At 38.3% G+C, this 19,390-nt stretch overlaps 2 protein-coding genes and 2 non-coding genes across 7 annotated transcripts; all 4 read left to right on the forward strand.

Moving 5' to 3' along the window:
* Nucleotides 1–364: 364 nt before the first annotated feature.
* Nucleotides 365–9,018, forward strand: LOC149014978 (glutamate receptor 3.6-like). 2 transcript variants are annotated; one of them, XM_089155586.1, is made up of 7 exons: nt 365–1,040; nt 2,030–2,333; nt 3,256–4,604; nt 4,717–4,994; nt 6,733–6,764; nt 6,851–7,257; nt 7,805–9,018. In XM_089155586.1, the coding sequence occupies exons 2-7, from the start codon at nt 2,039–2,041 to the stop codon at nt 8,282–8,284; spliced, it is 2,841 nt and encodes a 946-aa protein (XP_089011712.1). In that variant the 5' UTR covers nt 365–1,040; nt 2,030–2,038; the 3' UTR covers nt 8,285–9,018. The 2 variants fall into 2 exon arrangements, with proteins under 2 accessions (XP_089011712.1, XP_089011713.1); XM_089155587.1 differs by lacking the exon at nt 365–1,040 and adding an exon at nt 1,088–1,660.
* Nucleotides 9,019–9,926: 908 nt separating this feature from the next.
* On the forward strand, nt 9,927–15,771 carry LOC149014979 (glutamate receptor 3.2-like). 3 transcript variants are annotated; one of them, XM_089155652.1, is made up of 7 exons: nt 9,927–10,340; nt 10,818–11,104; nt 11,272–12,617; nt 12,705–12,982; nt 13,554–13,585; nt 13,676–14,070; nt 15,105–15,771. In XM_089155652.1, the coding sequence occupies exons 1-7, from the start codon at nt 10,279–10,281 to the stop codon at nt 15,561–15,563; spliced, it is 2,859 nt and encodes a 952-aa protein (XP_089011778.1). In that variant the 5' UTR covers nt 9,927–10,278; the 3' UTR covers nt 15,564–15,771. The 3 variants fall into 3 exon arrangements, with proteins under 3 accessions (XP_089011778.1, XP_089011780.1, XP_089011779.1); XM_089155654.1 differs by lacking the exon at nt 9,927–10,340 and adding an exon at nt 10,364–10,473; XM_089155653.1 differs by lacking the exon at nt 9,927–10,340 and adding an exon at nt 10,507–10,605.
* Nucleotides 15,772–16,144: 373 nt separating this feature from the next.
* Nucleotides 16,145–16,299, forward strand: LOC149014980 (U4 spliceosomal RNA). The gene has a single exon (XR_016173855.1). It is a non-coding gene; the product is annotated as a U4 spliceosomal RNA (small nuclear RNA).
* Nucleotides 16,300–18,652: 2,353 nt separating this feature from the next.
* On the forward strand, nt 18,653–18,807 carry LOC149014981 (U4 spliceosomal RNA). The gene has a single exon (XR_016173857.1). It is a non-coding gene; the product is annotated as a U4 spliceosomal RNA (small nuclear RNA).
* Nucleotides 18,808–19,390: the final 583 nt, after the last annotated feature.

Here is a 19,390-nt window from a genome sequence, read left to right on the forward strand (position 1 = left end):
TCTTAAGATTTTTCTAATGAAAAAGTGAGTTTTTCTTGCTAAAAATGGTGTAGAGGGTCCATCTTATTGATATTTTCAGCCTGGTCCATGCATATAAATCTAAATTGTACATTTGAAGAATTCCAGGAGACTTGATGAATACACCTTTCACTATCTTTCTTTTCGGTTAGATTTTTAAATTTTTTTTCCCTAAAATTGATCCTAGTTATAGCTTGACTAATAAAAAGGCGACATTGAATAATCCAGGCCATCAGAATTCAATGATTTTGATAGAATTCAAGGGCTGAGGGTTATGCAAGGAGATAAGAAAGGGGAGAAAATCAAAGACACCTAAAGGAACTTCTTTGGTTTTACTATCTGAATAAATGAGAAATTACCACTTCATCAAAAGCAACTCCATCACAAACACACTTGATAAACCCAAGGATTACATCAAAGGATTGCTCAATTGGTAATCAAGAATGAAACTCTTCTTGGGATATGTAATATATTTTTTTTTGTAAATAAAGTAGCCTGTTAAAAAAAGAATCCAGACTTCACAGCTTGGTCTGTTTGAAATTTGCTAGGGAGCCTCTGGCCTTTGACAAAACCAGACACAACAGGTCACATGGGATTTTCTTGTTTGCTCTGTGCCTTTTCTTTTTAGGTCTCCTGTATTGCTTTCTGTAGCTATGCAGAGTACCGCCATTTCCAACTTTTCTTTCTCCCTTTTTCTCCCTCCAGAGATATTTTTAGTATTGACATCACCATCGTCACCATCTTCCTCTTCCTTTGCTTTTACACATTCCTATATACCCATCAATGGTCTTTCTTCCCGTTTCAAATTCTCTCCACGTGCTTGCATTGTTCTACCACCACAGCCATCGCTTGATTGGAAGATTCCAAAGGAACCCATTTCAGCAATGATGCTATTCCATATTCCCCACATTTATTTGCCCAGTTCCCACTCAGCCATGCCAATTCAAGCTGCGTTTGTGATTGCAAATGGGTTGTGATCATTTCTGCATTTCATAAGTGATTCAACTGTGTGGTTTCAAGAGGTTTGTCTTTTCAATTGTTATTTAATTTATTCAACCATTCTTAAACTGCAGAGAACTAAAATTCTCAGAGTTCTTAAAATTCCTATAGTTATTCTGGTAGCAGCGTTGATAATTAGATTAAGGCAAATTTTCTTTTTGTATTCGCCTCGTTTTGCCTCTTGTAATCCAACTCTTCTCTGCCTTTCTTCCCCTGCCCTCCTCTCCGGCGGTGACTGGCTCCAATCACAAGGTTTCTCTGTATTGTTTTGAGAATTCAGAGTACTTGACAAGATGCAGAACGAAGAAAGGCAATCCTCAGGAATTGTTCTGCCACAAATAGGTTGATCACTCTATAGTGATCACTTGAGACCATGCGTCAGTCCAGATTAGTGTTGGGCATTTGGATGAGAATGGCCTTCATACCGGTCATTTTAGTATTTTTGCCCTTGGGGGGTTTTGTCCGAGCTCAGGGAGATGCTCACAGCGCACTCGATCGGCTCTGAAAGAAGAAGAAGGTGGAGGTTTGACATGGGTAAAAGAGAAGGATTAATTTTTTAGGAGCTTGAGGGGATGTAGAAACTATTCTGCCGTGAGTTTGTTTTGAGGCCATCTGTATCCAATGCTAAAAGCTAGTGATACAGGTTTTTAGATTTTACCTCATCACTGTGTCCATATCTATGTGAGGATACGAATATTTTTCCTTCAAGTGAATGATCTAAGCACTCTTATTAGTGTTTATTTAATGCATGAAACATGTTCAGATGTTAATACATGGATCTTGTCCATCAAAAAAGAAAAAAACCCTGCAATTTTTGTTTTTTGTTTTTTTTAAATTTTTTTTCTGAGTTAGGTTTATCCTTTATATAAGATTTGAGAGACTTTTCCATTCTGCTCTGCTTGGAGCATTGATGAGTTGTTGTTTCTTATATCTCATCAGGCTTAAACAACTGTTGAATTTTTAGGTTCATCAATCTCATTCTGGAATTTTGTCTTGGTTTCTATTCTTTCAGAAAGGGGATATGATGTCTGTGTTGGCGTTACACTTCACCATGACTATGGTTTGGGTTCTATTTGCACTGGTTCTCTCTTTTGGGTCGCTAGCAACTGGGGTTGGCATGAACATTTCTTCAAGACCGCCCGTTGTAAATCTTGGAGCCATGTTGACTGTGGATTCTATTATTGGAAAAGTTGCAAAAGTTGCAATTGAGGCTGCCGTGGAAGATGTAAATGCCAATTACAACATTCTTCATGGAACAAAACTGGTACTCAAGATGCAGGATTCCAACTATAGTGGATTTCTTGGTATTGTAGAGGGTAAGTTTTTCCGCAGTATTTTTTGATTGTTCTCTTAGATGCTTAACTGGATTAGCACCTAAAGAGCCTGTGATTCTCGGTTAGGTAATATAAGTCTTATTGCCTGACTAGGCGACCGGGAGCAAAGTGGCAATTTGGGGCCCCACCACAAAAATTAAATTAAAGAAAGACCCAATATATGGGGGCCCACACAATTGAAAAATGATAAATATTGATAATGATTTTTCCGACAAAATATAGGTAAAATTAAAGCAACAATATAAAAAGAATATACACAGACTCAACCCAAAAGTAAAGCAAACCAAAATCAGGTAGGAGAGTAAACCAAAAATTTGGAAGAAAGCAACAAGGTAGAACCACAACATAGACATTATCACAATACAAAATCAAAAACAAAAACGAAGAAAAAAGAAACAGAATATAAAACCAAAAAAAGAAAACAAAAGAAAAGAGAAAAAAAACAAGAATAAATGAGAAAGAGAAAGAGACAAGGGAGTAGATTTTCCAAATTTCTAAGCCACGCTATAGAAGGGGAAGAGAATAAATAGGAAAAAGAGGATAGAGGAGAGGAGAAAGAGAATAAATAGGGAGAAGAGTTATTTTTAATGAAATAATATTTTGATTTTAAACCAATAAGATTTTTTTTCAAAAATCCAACCACGAAAACAAAGAGAATAAATAGGAATAAAAGACGAGAGAGAAGAGAGGGGAGAATAAAAGGGATTGATGGATAGTTTTTTATTGGAATGACATTTACCCACATCTTACATTTAAAAATGTTCACAATGAAAGGACATTCCGGGGAAGGAACAAACCGGAAAAATTAAAGGAATTAGGGGAATATGGATAAAATTTTAAAAAATCCGGGGGGGGGCCATGGCCCCCTCCGGCCCCTTCATAGGTCCGCCCCTGCTGACTACAGCTTTACAGTTCATGGAGACCGGTGTTGTGGCCATTATAGGTCCTCAATCTTCTGTTATAGCTCATCTGGTCTCTCACGTTGCAAATGAACTCCAAGTCCCTCTTGTATCCTTTGCAGCAACCGACCCAACACTCTCTTCACTACAATTCCCTTTTTTTGTGAGAGCAGTGCAAAATGATCTGTTCCAGATGGCTGCAGTTGCTGAGATTGTTGACCACTACAGTTGGAGAGAAGTAACTGCTATCTTTCTTGATAACGATGATGGAAGAAACGGAATCACTGCATTAGGAGATCAACTTGCTAAGAGACAATGTAAAATCTCTTATAAAGCAGCTATGAACCCTCAAACATCCGAGGATGACATTGCCAAGGTACTGGCTAAGGTAGCAATGATGGAATCACGGGTTCTAGTTCTACACACTTATCCTGAGTTGGGTCTTAAGGTATTTGATATAGCCCATGATCTCAAAATGACAGGAACAGAATATGTTTGGATAGCTACGAGTTGGCTCTCTACCATCTTGGATACTAATTTAACACTCCCTTCAGAAACCATGAATTTGATTCAAGGAGTCATTACTTTGCGTGTGCATACACCAGATTCTGAACAGAAAAGAAAATTTTTCTCTAGGTGGAGTAAACTGACCAGGGAAAATAAAAGTGGCCCTTTTGGGTTGAGTGTTTATGGTCTATATGCATACGACACTGTATGGCTGCTAGCTCACGCAATTAAGGCATTCTTTGATCAGGGTGGGACAATTGCATTTTCCCCTCACCAGAGGCTGGAAGATGAGCATGAAGGGAAAATGCACCTTGAAGCAATGAAGATTTTTACAGGTGGAAAACTGTTTCTTAAGAACATTTTGGAGAGCAATCTGACGGGTCTAACTGGCCCTATTCAATTTAATTCTGATGGTTCCCTCATTCAACCTGCATATGATATCATCAATGTGGTTGGCTCTAGTTTCCGGAAGATTGGCTACTGGTCTAATTATTCTGGGTTATCCGTTTTGCCCCCCGAAACTCTCTTCATGAAGCCGCCTAGCCATTTGACTTCCAATCAACAACTATACAATGTAATCTGGCCTGGGCAAACAATGATCAGGCCTCGTGGATGGGTTTTACCAAAAAATGGAAGGCAGTTAAGAATTGGAGTCCCTATTCGAGTTACTTATCGTGAATTTGTCAAACAAGTGAGAGGTAGTGATGCATTTGAAGGATTTTGCATAGATGTGTTTACTGCTGCTCTAAATTTGTTACCGTATGATGTTCCATATAGATTCATCCCATTTGGAGATGGTCATAAGAGACCAAATTACAATGATCTTGTCAATCTGGTTGCAACAGATGTGAGTATGGAAATGATTTTTTTTTTTCCAGTGACCTAGAAATATGATGTGTGTACATTAGCTTTTAACTAATTCTCTGAACATCTTGATTCTCTGATCCTTCTTTCCATAGTTCTTTGATGCTGCTATAGGGGATATCGCAATTGTCACAAGCCGTACAAGGATTGTGGATTTTACACAGCCTTATGTCAAATCTGGACTAGTTGTGGTGGCACCTACTATTGAGTCAAAATCCAGTCAATGGGCTTTCCTACAGCCATTCACCCCAACAATGTGGTTTGTCACAGGTATGTTTTTTCTTGTTATAGGAGCAGTCGTGTGGATTTTGGAGCACAGGACAAATGATGAGTTCCGCGGCCCTCCTAAAAAGCAACTTGTCACCATTCTATGGTTAGTATTTTAGAGTTTCCAATTTTAGCCTTTTGATTCTAAACTTTAAAAGCATCATGAGTGTTATGTTTCATTAGTGCTTAATTTGAAGCCAACTTAGAAAGCTTAGGTTTATCTTCCTCGAGCTGACTATTTTGAATCAAAAGTATATGATGAGGACATCAGTGAGCAGTTCCGAGTTTACCGGTGACGCCGACGTTGAGATCATCCCACAACAGCATCTATGTAGATGTATGATGAGTTCGGAGGTTATCGGATTGCTAGGATCTTATGGATCGATGAGAAACACTGCTCATAGGCAGTTTGTCATGTTATTTTCCTTAGTCTTAGTGGGTTGGATGGTAGTTTGCTATTGAAATATTTTAATTTCATGTTTGAGTCTTTATGGGCTGGGCCTAGAGTCTATTTTGGCCAAATTTTGAATTATTTTGGGTTTGGGTTATTTTTAGCACTTAAGTTGCGGTTATTTTGGGAATTAAACATGTAGGGTTGGGAGGGATCAATTTTTTTATTTAAACCCTGTATGGAATTCGTTTTTGGCAATGAATGAAAGAATAAAGAAGAACTCACGCTGCTCTTTAATTAGAAAAGAGTAGGTCTTTGTAGAGGAGAGCAAGGGGAATTTTTCTAGGGGAAACAAGGGTGAAAGGAGGAAAGAGAGATTACCTGGAGAGAGAGGGAAGAGTTGGTTCCGCTAGGAGAGAGAGAGAGAGAGAGAGAGAGAGAGAGAGAGAGAGAGAGAGAGAGAGAGAGAAATTCAGCAATCTTGCTGTGGTTCTCCATTCTAACCCTACTCTCCTTCCTAGGATTTGTCATTACTTCAAAATATTTTTCTCCTTTCCTAGGATTCATCACTACTTCAAAATATTTTTTTCTTTCTCTTATTTCCGTTCCTAAATGCTTTCTAACCCCTGTTTTGCAGCCAAGATCAGCAGGTAACGTTATCACCCCCTAAATATTTCTCATTTATTCTTTGGCAATAGTTTTCTTTAAAACAAAAACTTTGTAAGACTCCCTTTACATTATTAATTGTTGAATTCCTTGTCAGAAATCTGATATTGATTAGGACAGTTCTATTTTCTTTAAGTTTTGTAATCCCCTTACATTCAATTTAGTGTTATGGTGCCAAGATCCCCGTTACCTTGTTTCCCTATTGATTCTTGTTTAGTTGTGCTTATCAGTTAGGACTTATTATGTTTCTTTCTCTACTTTAGCTGTCTTACATGCATGATTAATTAGAATTCAAGTGCTGCAATTCCTTTCTTTACTATCTATCAAGAATAGGTGTTTAATTCTAAGAGTCTAGTAGCCTACTTTGTAGGTCCCTAGTTTTTAGGGTTTCTCCTACATCAGTATAAGTCTAAAAATTGTAGCCACTAATGACTTTGCCTTCATGAACAATTTTTCGATGGCTTTACATGAAATATTTTCTATTGAAACAACCAAAAAAGGAAACAAGCTTGTTTATGCTAGATTTTCAAGTTCAATTCCAAACACTCTTAGTGTAGACCAGCCATTTATGATAACTTAATGTTGGTTATGTCATTGTTTAGCATATAATTATTCTCTTTTGTGATTGATCAAAAATAGTGTTTATGCTTCTATACCTTTTGGAAGTTTGGTGATTGACAGTTCTATAGGTCCTATGACATTGAAATTATTTGGTAACATGCCAGAGTTGCATCTCCCTATTATCACTGCTCCTGCATCTGATGTTCCTATGGTTATCACCTTGCAGGTTTAGTTTCTCAACTATTTTTTTCACCCATAGTAAGTGAACATGGTTTTATCTTCCCACCCCTGCCTGGATGAAAGGATTTTATGTGTCATGACATTGAATTTTGTATTCTTTACAGGAGAGAAAACTGTCAGTGCCCTTGGTCGCCTAGTGCTGTTTGTTTGGTTATTCGTGGTTCTAATAATCACCTTTAGTTACACTGCCAGCTTGACTTCAATACTCACAGTGCAACATCTATCTTCAACCATCAAAGGGATTGAAAGTATGATAGCAAGTGATGAGCTCATTGGCGTCCCACGGGATTCTTATGCCGAAAACTATCTGAGTGAGATACTTAACATTCCCAAGTCAAGGCTTGTTCGTCTTAGCTCATCAGCAGAATATGAGCGTGCTCTTCTAGCTGGTCCAAGGAAGGGTGGTGTCGCTGCTGTAGTTGATGAACATGCATATGTCGAGCACTTCCTCTCAAAACGATGCAGGTTCACAATTGTAGGCGAAGAGTTCACCAATTTTGGATGGGGATTTGTAAGTGTTTAAAAATTTTAAGTTCTTTTAGTTCATGCTTTGTAGGACAATATCAGTTATCTTCGTTTTAGTTACTCATTTGCACCTAAGCATATCAGTCAAATAATACAGAGAAGCTAGTTAACTACATCGAGAAATAAAATATTGTTAACAGATAATAGGCATACCATCATCTTCCTCCCCCAACCGTCCCCCCCCCCTTCCCCCCCTTTTTCCCCATGGGCAAGAACTTAAATTTTCCTTTTGTGTATGATTTCAGCTAGCAAGAGCCAACCACATTTAGTTGGGACAAAGCTTGATGATGATGATGATGATGGTTAAATATATAACACAAAATAATTGAAATATAAAGGAACATGATATACTAAGAAATTAAATGTTAAATTTCTTCCATCTACAACATCATCTAGTCACTTTTACTTATTATCTAAATTATTTGTTTAGGTGGTGTTGAAAAGAACAAATTTGTTGCTCATGTGGGAATGTAATGATCAGTTATTTCATTTTTAAACAAGATATTTGATGGCTAATCATTTGATTATTGTAGGCCTTCCAGAAAGACTCTCCCTTGGTAGTCGACATGTCAACTGCCCTTCTGACACTGTCTGAGAATGGCGACATCCAGAGGATCCATAGCAAGTGGTTGACGAGAAAGGCTTGCAATTCACAAGGGGCATTGCTTGAATCAGACCAGCTTCAACTTAAGAGCTTCTGGGGCCTCTATGCAATATGTGGATCAGCATGCTTTTTATCACTCTTTGCATACTTCATATTGGTGGTACGTCAATTCGGTCAGAATTTCTCCCAAAAGCCTGAGTCTTCTGATGCATCTGTTTCACACTCCATGCGTCTCCGAACATTTCTGTCATTCGTTGACGAGAAGGAAGAAACTGTAAAGAATAGGTCCCAAAGAAGTCAACTAGAGAACTCCTTGGATGACAACAGAAAGGAAAGTGAAGCAACAACTGTTTCCAATAGAACAGATGGGGAAATATGTTCAGATGACAATATTCATGATGGCAGTTAACTTCATTATTGCTTTGCTAGCCCCCAAGGATTTAGTCAATTTTTCTTGTAGATTCTGTGTATGCAATCCAATCTGTTACCTGTTATAAAATTCCCGACTTGAACAAAACAGAAGGGAGAATTTTTTTTTCCTGACCTGCATGTTGCACTAAGCCTCACCCTATAATCAACTAGCATAGCATAGTGTAGCATCCAGACAGGTTTTTCCATGAAAACCTATTAATTTGCATGTCCATGAAATGGAAACTTCTCATGCCCATTACACTTTGGAATGAGGTATGGTATATTGTTTGTAAGATTGTTGTTTGAACCTTAAGATAGAAAACAGAGTGTTTTGGCCTTGTTTCTGGCTTCCCCTTTGTATCCAGTTGCTAATTTGGGGAACTCGTTTAAGTGACTAAGCATTCTTCATTGTCATGCAACAACTAAACAGGAATTTGTAAACACAATCAGATGTAGAACGTTCCAACTTTTCATTGTGCTGCTAGGAGTAAAGATTGGTGTCAGAACTATGGATTTACTTAGTTTTGGCCATAATATCTGGTTTGATCCTTTTTCTAAATCTTTATCATTTTGGTAAGAAGATATTCTGCAATTGAAGAAGAAAATCTAATCTTTTCCAGTTTGAAATGTAGAAATATGGGTGGTCATATGGTTGTCAATTCTCATCATCATGATCTTATGGAATTAATGGAAGGTGGATGTGAATGTGTACGTCTCCCATGAGGTCAGAGGAGAACATCAGCAACAAAAACGTGTGTATTGTTTTAGTTTTTGTTTAGGAGAGAAGACCCATGGCACAGGACAGCAACATTTACCCAACCTCTGTGACTGAAGATTGAAACCAGCACAATGAAATCAAAGATAGTGAAGAATTCAAATTGGTTGAGTCACGAATCTAAGTCACCTTCACCAAATGAAATATCACCTGCAATTAAACCGCCACCAAGAAAGAAAATAAATGCGGTGGGACCTTACCTTTGTATGTGCCGACCTCTCTGGAAACGATCTAAAAAATCTGATTGAGCGAAAAAATCATTCCTCCTTTGTCTTGTTGTTATCTGTCCAGGAATTCAAAACCCTCTCTTAAACAGAAGGGAAGCGACTTTGATATATAAAAGCAAAACAAAAAGGAAGCAAGTTGTTGATGAAAAAACGTTAACCCACGTTTTCTTGTTTGTTCCCAAGCGAGGGGACCTTCTGCTCTCTCTCTCTCTGTGTCTGTCTCAAGGGTCCCATATGGAGAATCATAGCAAATAAGATTTTATGATTAAACCACGTTTTGTCGAGAAACCTGATCGTTTGTCTGGGTACCCAAATGCAGTTAACCAAGAGGGTTCACAAGGGTTGCTGTCACCAAGGACCCTACTGCATCGGGGCGGGACACAGATAAAAGTTTGTTACTTCTGGTGGGTGGGTAAGGAATAAAGTTGATCTCTCTCTCTCTCTGTCTCAACAAAAAAAAAAAAAAAAAACGTCTCTAGGGTCCCATATGGAGAATTAGGAAAAAAAGTCTGGAGATTCCAACAAGACTCCCTTCTTTCTCAACAAAACAAAGGTAAACAATGTCGGTTGAAGCCAGACTAAGCTGTTTAATTGGAAACCTTTTCAAATGCAGTTAACCATAATAATGAGTGTCACAAGGGTTGCTGTCACCAAGGACCCTACTGCATCCCATGCCTGAAATGGACAAAGAGGTCCCGGTGGTATCTCTTCGTCCATCTCTTCCTCAATATTGATCATCATCATCTTCTGTGATGCTTCATCCTTAGTCCCTACCAAAATCAAACCCAACACCACTGCCATTAGTCACTCAATTCATCACCACAACCACCACCATCATCGTAATCATCTTTGTCCTCATCAGCCTCCACTAAATCTTCCATTTTTAAACTACTAGTGCCCTCTCCATTTCTTGAACTGTAATTGGTAGATTCGTTTGGCATAGATTCTCATGCCTTTCAATCTTAACCACGCCATTGACATGGAGCTACTATGCAGAAGAAAAAGCGCTTCGTTAACTTCTATTATACTTGTGTGGGCGATTTAATCAGTGGGTAAGTTATCGAATCTCCATCTTTTAAGTATCCCTAATATTTAATAGAAGGTGGAGCCACTGAAGGCATGTCTCTTACTTTCTTTTCGTCTCAGATGAAGCTTTCCAATTTTTTTTTCCTCGAGGTTTGATGTGTTCATGGAATATTGTGGTTGTTCCCAAGTGTGGCCTCTCTTTTCACCCTTTCTACTTCACTATGATTCTACGCTTGAAAGACATTTTTTGTTGGAGGACCCTTGTTCTGTTTTTCACTTCCTTGCTTCAAGGTTTCGGTCTACGCCGAAACACAACCAACCTCTCTCTATGAATATAGCTAACTTCTGTTCCTGTTTTTCTAATTGCTATACTAGGTTTTTTAAAAATTTTTGAATTTCCCTTTTGAGTTTGTAACCAACTTTCAAAACTGCTTGTTCTTCAGATTTTTTCTCCGGTGGGTTTTCTTAAGTGTCTTATTGTCTTACCCTCGATCTTTTATCAGTGTGTTCATGTGCCTCTGGAAGCAGAGAAAATCCACTATGAGTCGGCTCTGGCTTCTACTGCTATTGGTTTTCAATTTTGAAGCGTTCTCACATGGGCTCTCAAGACCTGCTGTTGTGAACATTGGATCTATTTTTACTTTTTCTTCCATAAATGGAAAAGTTGCAAAAATTGCTATGCAAGCTGCAGTAGAAGATGTGAATTCTGATCCCAGTTTTCTTGGTGGAAGCAAACTGAATCTGTCTTTCCACGACTCCAACTTCAGTGGGTTTCTTGGCATCATAGGAGGTAATTTTTTTGTATTTCTATTGATTGGCTATTTATCTCTATGTCTGTTTTCTTGCGCCGCTTTTGTTTCTTTCTGAAAGCAGTATGTTTTATGGTTTTTATCTGTTTGATAGGTTTTACTTTTCATAATCTAATCATTGTGCATCCAATTTCACTACTGATCACAGCTTTAAAATACATGGAGACTGATACTGTAGCCATTATTGGCCCTCAGAATTCAATTATGGCCCATGTAATCACACATCTTGCAAATGAACTCCAAGTGCCTCTTTTGTCATTCACAGCCCTAGATCCCACTCTCACTTCTCTCCAGTACCCTTTCTTTGTTCAGACCGCTCCTAATGATTTGTTCCAGATGACTGCAATTGCTGATATGGTAAGCTACTATGGATGGAGAGATGTCATTGCGGTTTTTACCGATGATGATAATGGGCGCAATGGTGTAGCTACATTGGGTGATAAACTTGCAGAAAGGCGCTGTAAGATTTCTTACAAAGCAGCCCTTCCTTCAGACACCCAGGCAACTCGAAACGATATTCAAGATGCTTTGATTAAGTTGTTAGCATTGGAGTCAAGAGTAATTGTTCTACACAGTTACAAGTTATCAGGTCTATTGGTCTTTGATGTTGCCAACTCTCTTGGAATGATGGGTAGTGGGTACGTTTGGATAGCTACCTCTTGGCTGTCTTCTACTTTGGACTCCAGTGCTATCCTAGATCCAACAATTAATGAGAAAATCCAAGGAGTTCTCACATTACGACCGCACACACCAGATTCAGAAAAGAAAAAAGCTTTCTTCTCAAGATGGAGCCAGCTGAGCGGTGGCTCTGTAGGGTTGAATCCTTATGGTCTTTATGCCTATGATACTGTATGGATAATTGCTCATGCAATGAAGGCCTTTTTTGAGCAGGGTTGGACCATTTCATTCTCAAATGATTCAAGGTTAACTAATGCTGTTTTTAAGGGTGCTCTCCAACTTGATCGAATGAGCATATTTGATGGGGGAAAGCATTTGCTGGACAATATATTGCATACCAATATGACAGGGCTTACAGGACCAATTCAGTTTAATCCAGATAAATCTCTCATCCGTCCTGCATATGATGTCATCAATGTGATAGGGAGTGGGGTTAGGCAGATTGGGTACTGGTCTAATTATTCTGGGTTATCTGTTGTGCCTCCAGAAACACTCTACTTGAAGCCACCTAACCATTCAATTTCAAGCCAACAACTATACAGTGCTGTTTGGCCTGGGCAGACAACAACAAAGCCTCGTGGATGGGTTTTCCCTGACAACGGAAGGCAGTTGAGAATCGGGGTACCTAACAGAGCTAGTTTTTGGCAATTTGTCTCTGTAATAAATGGTACCGATATGGTTCGCGGTTACTGCATAGATGTATTCACAGCTGCCCTAAGCCTGCTGCCTTATGGTGTTCCATATAAGTTCATTCCATTTGGAGATGGAAAACAAAATCCACAATTTGATAAGCTTGTGGATATGATAACAACGGAGGTGAGTTTTACACCATGTCCTTCTTAATGTCAAAAGGAGATAGGTGGGTATTCATCGTTTATTTGTTTGGTAATTTTGTCCCTACAGGACTTTGATGCTGTTGTAGGTGACATTGCAATAGTCACAAACAGAACAAAAGTGGTGGATTTTACTCAGCCATATATTGAGTCAGGGCTAGTTGTTGTGGTCGCTCTCAGGAAGTTGGACTCTAATGCATGGGCTTTCCTGAGGCCATTCACTCCAATGATGTGGGCTGTCACAGCAGCATTTTTCCTTCTTGTTGGTGCGGTTGTGTGGATTCTTGAACATAGAATAAATGACGACTTCCGAGGACCACCTAAGCGACAGATTGTTACGATTTTGTGGTATATTTTTTTCAACTGCTTCCTTTGAATTAGAAGTTTGTATGCAGTTATCAGGTGATGAGCACATTACTTTTTAGAAATTTTCATAGGAAACAAATTTAATGGGGCAGAAATGTTTTTTATTCAATCTAAACCAATTTTGTCTAGCTGGTCTGAATTTGAAATTAGTGGATCATTTTCTATCTTTCAGATTTACTTACTTCATTGCTGCAGATGAGAACCTTATTATTTTAGATGGTCATCTTGATTGACCTGGTACACTCCCCACTCCCCATCCCCAACACCCCACCAAAAAAAAAAAAAAAAGGAAAAACCTTTTGGCCAACCTCAAGTCCTTAATACTACAAATTCAATTTATAAAATCAGTTGAATTTGCAAATGCTTGCTTCAATTACTAATGGGATTACCATATAATGCATTGAATGTTCAAAGAAATTAGCAGATTAAAGTCATGGGGATAGACTGTACATACTGTTGTTGTTTATGTCTGCAAAACCTGACGCAATTTTTCTATCGAGCCTTTGAACACATCTCAGGATTTTGATATGCACTTTGTCTTCTCAATGTGCAGGTTTAGCTTTTCAACTTTGTTCTTTGCCCACAGTAAGTTAAAGGTCACTGATGATTTAAGTTCTGTAATGAGTTTAATGACAATAAAACCAATTAATCAAGTTTTTTCCCACCTTCCTGCAGAAGAGAACACCGTAAGCACCCTTGGTCGTGTGGTGCTTATTATATGGCTGTTTGTGGTTCTGATAATCAACTCAAGCTACACTGCAAGTCTGACTTCAATACTCACTGTTCAACAGCTGTCTTCACCCATCAAAGGAATTGAGAACTTGATAACAACCACGGACCCAATTGGATTCCAAGTGGGATCTTTTGCTGAAAACTACTTGAGTGAGGAACTAAACATTGATAAGTCTAGACTCATTGCCCTTGGTTCACCAGAAGACTACGCTAGAGCCCTTGAGAATGGGACTGTTGCTGCTATTGTTGATGAAAGGCCTTATGTAGATGTCTTCCTTGCAAGCAACTGCAAATTCTCAGTTGTTGGCCAAGAATTTACCAAAAGCGGGTGGGGATTTGTAAGTATCTACTGAAGGCAACCCCAAACTCCCCCCCCCCCCCCCACCAAAGAAAAACACCCACCCTCCAAAAAAAAAAGTTTGTCCACTTTGATACATGGTCTTAGACCTTTGAGATAAAATAATAATTATAAAGGAAAGATAAAAGAAAAATGAACTGATTGGACCTGCAATGCTTGGCTAAATCACTAGTTTTTTTTGTTCATGCCAGGAACATTTCAAGTTTCAACTCATATGAGTTAGTGCCAAGCCACTATTCTTGACTTCCTACTTTTAGATTTATGTTTTACTTACATTGAGTTGTTCATAAGAAATACTTGTATGGGAACAGTGATTTTCTTATTAGAAATAAAATTTGAAGAAAAAATGAAGTACAGAAACCTTTTGATTGAAGTTTTGTCAACAGTGCTCTTTTGAGATAACCATCTTGCTCTGTATTTATGTGTATACTTTGTTTCTCTTAAATTGCAGTGAATTGTACCTTTTATGTGCAATTTTCATAACCATGGTACTTGCATAGACATATCAAGCATCCTACATCATAACATTTTCCAGTTTTCCATGCTGGCTCCAACCCAACCCAACTTGAATAGGAAAAGAAAAAGAAACATGGCCACATACCCAACCCCAACATATCTTCTGTATTTGTTTCTGACTAGACAGTACCAGTAATTAAGGTAATATAAGAGGAAATAGTGAAGTTGGTTTATAGTGGTAACTGTCCTTGGCTTGGACCATTAAGTGTTTCCCTTTTTTTTCTTGGATGAATTTAAATGTTTCCCATTTTGTTTGACATGGTCATGATTTTGCACTGTTGACTTTTCCTGAATGTAGGCTCCTCAGCAAGATATGTATTTATCTCCATCTTTGGCCTAAACCTTATTAAGTATTTCCTCAGTTAATGTTGTTGGCTTAAACCCTTTTAAGTATTTTCTCAGTTAACATTGTTGGCTTAAACCCTTTTTTAAGTATTTCCTCAGTTAACATTGTTGGCATACTGAACTTTTTGTTTTTGTTCTTTTTCCCAATATCAGGCATTTCCAAGAGACTCTCCTCTAGCCATTGACCTATCCACTGCCATTCTGCAACTGTCAGAGAATGGAGATCTACAGAGGATCCATGACAAATGGTTGACAGGACAAAGTTGTAGCTCACGGCAGGAGATCCAAGCAGATCGGCTTCCCTTGAAGAGCTTCTCTGGTCTCTTTATTATATGTGGCACTGCATGCTTTCTTGCACTTGTGATATACTTCATGTCGATGCTTCTACAATTCAGCAGTCAGTTTCCCAAAGAATCTGATTCTTCTGGTTCTGGTGGCTCGCTGTCTGCACGGCTCCAGAGGTTCTTATCGTTTGTAATTGAGAACGAAGAAGAATCCAAGAGCAAAAGAATGGCGCATTCATCAAATCTCAACAGTGAACAAGATCAACACAGGAATGGATCCCAGAGAGAGGGAATAGATGGCAATAATGCAAACTACCCTTGCCCCTAATTAACTAGATTCTTGTACACCTTTATTCAATGAGTCTCATATACTGTTGTAAAACATAGGTTAAGTTCTTTCCTTCCCCTCAATCCTGGTTAACTTGTAGCTGTTTGAGGTTTTGAATGTCCATCTAAGTTGGACATTCTTTATAATGTAACATTATAGATATAAAAGGAAACAAGAAGTTCTGATCTAGTTCTCGTAAGGATCTACTCTGGGTTCAGCTTTAATCGTGTTTGATATAGTACAAACCAACAGGAGGCTTCTAAAAGATTGTTGAAAGACACATGTCTGTCTTCTGATCTAGTAAAACTAGAAGACTAGATTAGTTTTTCCCTTGTTTTTTCATGCCCTGGAATCGAAAGCCCATGAAATAGCCCAGGGGCACATGGATCTTCACCTTCACTCAGGGAGCCCAATTCACCTGTATTTTCATATAAGATTGAAGAAAAGAAAATGTTCATCATCGTGAAACCATGGAAGAGCGCTTTAGTGGAAGAATTAATTAGTCCCACATCGGATGCCAAGTGGGAGCGATATAGAAAAAAGTGCCATAAAACTTGAGAGGTGGAATTCCTGTTAAAGGTATCTTTGCGCTTGGGGCAATGACGCAGCTAGTGAGGTAATAACCGAGGCGCGTCAATTGCTGGTTGAAAACTATTTCCAAACCCCCTCTTCGGCTTGGGTTACGCTCAAGCCGTCGAGAATTTCTGGAAAGGCTCCCTTTAATTAGGGTAAAGCCTTACAATGCTAGTGGTTAAAATATAAATACGTGAGCGACAGAATCTGACGCTTCAGTCATGGTTGGCTCATCACTTCATCTCTGAAAAGTGGGCTTCCATTACCTTGACCGACCTTTTAAATGAAGTGTCAACTCTGTCATTTGAAACTTTCAGTGGAGGCTCTCCTGGCTCAACTCATTGGTTTAGGTACAAAATGTCTGGCCTGTGAGAGGATTGGTTTAAATAGGGTAAGGCCTTACAATGCTTGTCAGCGTTGTAGTTATAGTTTCTGAGCGACAGAATCAGGCGCTTTTGTCACGGGTTCGTCTCTGCAGTGATTTGGACCCTGACCGACCTTGAACAGTTGCACCCAAGAGTTATAAAGTGTTGGCAATTTGGGGCTCGGTTTTGGGATAATTGATTTTTTGGGGGGAGTTGGTAGTTTAATATTTGGGGATGCAACTATTTATATATACCACATTGAGTGTCGAACCTAATGATTTGAAACCCTCATTAGAGGCTTTTTTGACCCTTCTAGTTTATATTCCAAGTACAAAATGTCAGCGGATTAGGGGGTTTTGTTTGCCTGAAAGGACGATATATCAACGACATGTCGCCAACATATGAGTTTCCAGTCAACTTAGCTTTGGATGATTTAGATATTTACCCATTTTCTCAATACTCCTTGGGTAGGGTTTCACACTTTCACTTTCATATGCCGATCTGTGTTTCTTGGTTTCACTCTCTCATCTTCCTTCGTCTCTTTCGTTTTCTCTCTTGTCTTCTTCACAACAACAACTTTAAAATAATGAGTGTTGACTTGCAAATCAAAATAAGAAGTTTGCTTGTTCTATTTTTCTCCCATTAATCTCTCTTCTCCATTTCTCAATGACGCATAGAGGAATAAGATTGTTGAAGAAAACCCCAATAATCGGCGTGATCTATGGTTGTGTGTGCTAAAATCAAAAGCAACCAGCTCATGATTCTAATGTTTCTTCAAACTATGAATCGGAAGAATGGAAAGCCACCATTGGGTTTCGAACGAAATTTTCACATTTCCTTGCTAGCGGTTCTTGTTTCCTTTTCTGCTCACATATTCTTTGCTTGGAAGCTTTCACAAAAGCAACAATAGTAATAGCAGAAGATGAAACGGCAATTGAGGAACCCATCGGAAAAGGTAATTTTCGACGACATTTCGCCAATTCGACAAAAAATAGCTGATTTTTGGCGACTTTGGGTAAATTTAATTTCGAAGATGCGTTTCATGTCACCATATAACAAACGACAAAATATTGCCGAGTTCTGGTGAAATATCCTTCCTTTATTACATTTTCAGATTTTATTGAGATGATGAGAGGTGGAAAACAAACCATAACTAGCTTAATAGGGAGGTAAAGAACTAGAGCAGAGTTTTGAGTTAAAAAGTCACAGGTAAAGGGTGTCAATGGTATGCGATCAGTCAGTGTTTCACAACGATACTCATCTGTATCATATCGAATACCAAAATGGTACAAATATACTATATTGTTACCATATTATATTTATTCAGTGTAGAATAATTTACCCTTCAACATTCTAGAAGAATTCTCCTCTTTGCTCATCATGGTCTAAAAGAAACTCGTGGAAACTGTCAAAAAATTGAATTTTATTGGGACCCAAGAGAACATATCTGCATGCATGATTTGAACGATTGGAAAGTGTATCCCATGCATTGCACGTTACACCTAATCCTTCCTGAGAAGCAATAACAAGACCAAGCTATAATCTTCTTGAGTAATTAATATCGATGGCATGAGTGCCAAGTGCACAATCTTCGTTCTGAAGATGTGATAATTTTGGTCATTCGTGATGTTTGATTCATTTGTTTAATGCTCCATTTATGACCTTTCTATTGTTTCCTCTCGGTTATTCCATGGTTTATGAAATGATTCTACCTTTGCTAGACTTGTTCTTACCCACACTCCTCAATATATTCAAAAGGCAAGGTTACTTGTTAGATGTTGGAACATGAACTCCTGATTTCATGGTGTTTTTAGCTTATTTATTTTTTCCTTCAATATATTTATTATTTATGCATATTTTTCTTTATTTTTTTCGTGAAGTTCGCAGCAAGAGAATGAGAGCTGCTTTACAAAGTAAAATTGATGAGGACCATTATAGCTGGAATAATATTCAATGGAGGGTTTGGATGGAGTACGAAAAACACAATTTTGCTTCGAAAGAATAATAACCGTTCATTAAACCCATATGGTATTTACTGGAAGAAATTGCTGCAGTTTAGTGGAAGAATTGATTAGTCCCACATCGGATGCCAAGTTGGAGTGATATAGAAAGGTGTGCTATAAAAGGTGAGAGGCGGTACAACTAGAAGGCATCTTTGCGCTTGGGGCAATGACGCAGCTAGTGAGGTAATAACCGAGGCGCGTCAATTGCTGGTTGAAAACTATTTCCAAACCCCCTCTTCGGCTTGGGTTACGCTCAAGCCGTCGAGAATTTCTGGAAAGGCCCCCTTTAATTAGGGTAAGGTCTTACAATGTAAGTGGTTAAAATTGGTTGTTTATTATTTTGGGACATGTCCCACATCCACAAAGTCCTTTTGATGTCATGCCAAACTTACTCATTGCCTCTTAACATGGTTATAGCATGATTTAAGTTCCTACAAATGACATATAGTATGAAATAGCATCTTATTAAGGTCAATTATATGTTTATGGTAGTTTCTTTTTCAGTTCTTCCGGCATAAATTTGATGATTCCCCTATATCGAAACATCTAAAAATCTCTAAGTACAACTATATCATCTCAAACATTTTCTAATATCTTATCATGCTCTAGAATTACTCATACAGTAGTTCCAATGTAGTTATTTTGCTGCTCTATTTCTCTATGCATGGCATTGTACTCTTTTGCTACCAAATAAGAAAAATCACAATACACTCTTTCTGTTACATTGGATTTGTCTACATGATGGTTCTTAATTGTTCAAATATTCTGCAATTTATAGGTATATATATCACAAGAAATCTTATGACTCTTTTATGAATAAATTTGAGCAAGTTGCACTGGCACCCCAAAATAAAGGCCTTAAAACATTGACACCCCACTTTATGTT

The sequence above is a fragment of the Hakea prostrata genome, chromosome 5 (genome assembly GCF_041222555.1).
Source record: "Hakea prostrata isolate BN-2017 chromosome 5, UWA_Hpros_2, whole genome shotgun sequence".
Classification (NCBI taxonomy): Eukaryota; Viridiplantae; Streptophyta; class Magnoliopsida; order Proteales; family Proteaceae; genus Hakea; species Hakea prostrata.

Excerpts from the sequence above, each read along its gene's own strand:
- LOC149014978 (XM_089155586.1), top strand. The coding sequence starts at position 2,039 with ATGATGTCTGTGTTGGCGTTACACTTCACCATGACTATGGTTTGGGTT. Across the intron at positions 4,605-4,716 it reads TCAATCTGGTTGCAACAGAT|TTCTTTGATGCTGCTATAGG; the intron begins GTGAGTATGGAA and ends TTCTTTCCATAG. Across the intron at positions 6,765-6,850 it reads AACTATTTTTTTCACCCATA|GAGAGAAAACTGTCAGTGCC; the intron begins GTAAGTGAACAT and ends TATTCTTTACAG.
- LOC149014979 (XM_089155652.1), top strand. The coding sequence starts at position 10,279 with ATGCAGAAGAAAAAGCGCTTCGTTAACTTCTATTATACTTGTGTGGGC. Across the intron at positions 12,618-12,704 it reads TGGATATGATAACAACGGAG|GACTTTGATGCTGTTGTAGG; the intron begins GTGAGTTTTACA and ends TTGTCCCTACAG. Across the intron at positions 12,983-13,553 it reads CAGATTGTTACGATTTTGTG|GTTTAGCTTTTCAACTTTGT; the intron begins GTATATTTTTTT and ends CTCAATGTGCAG.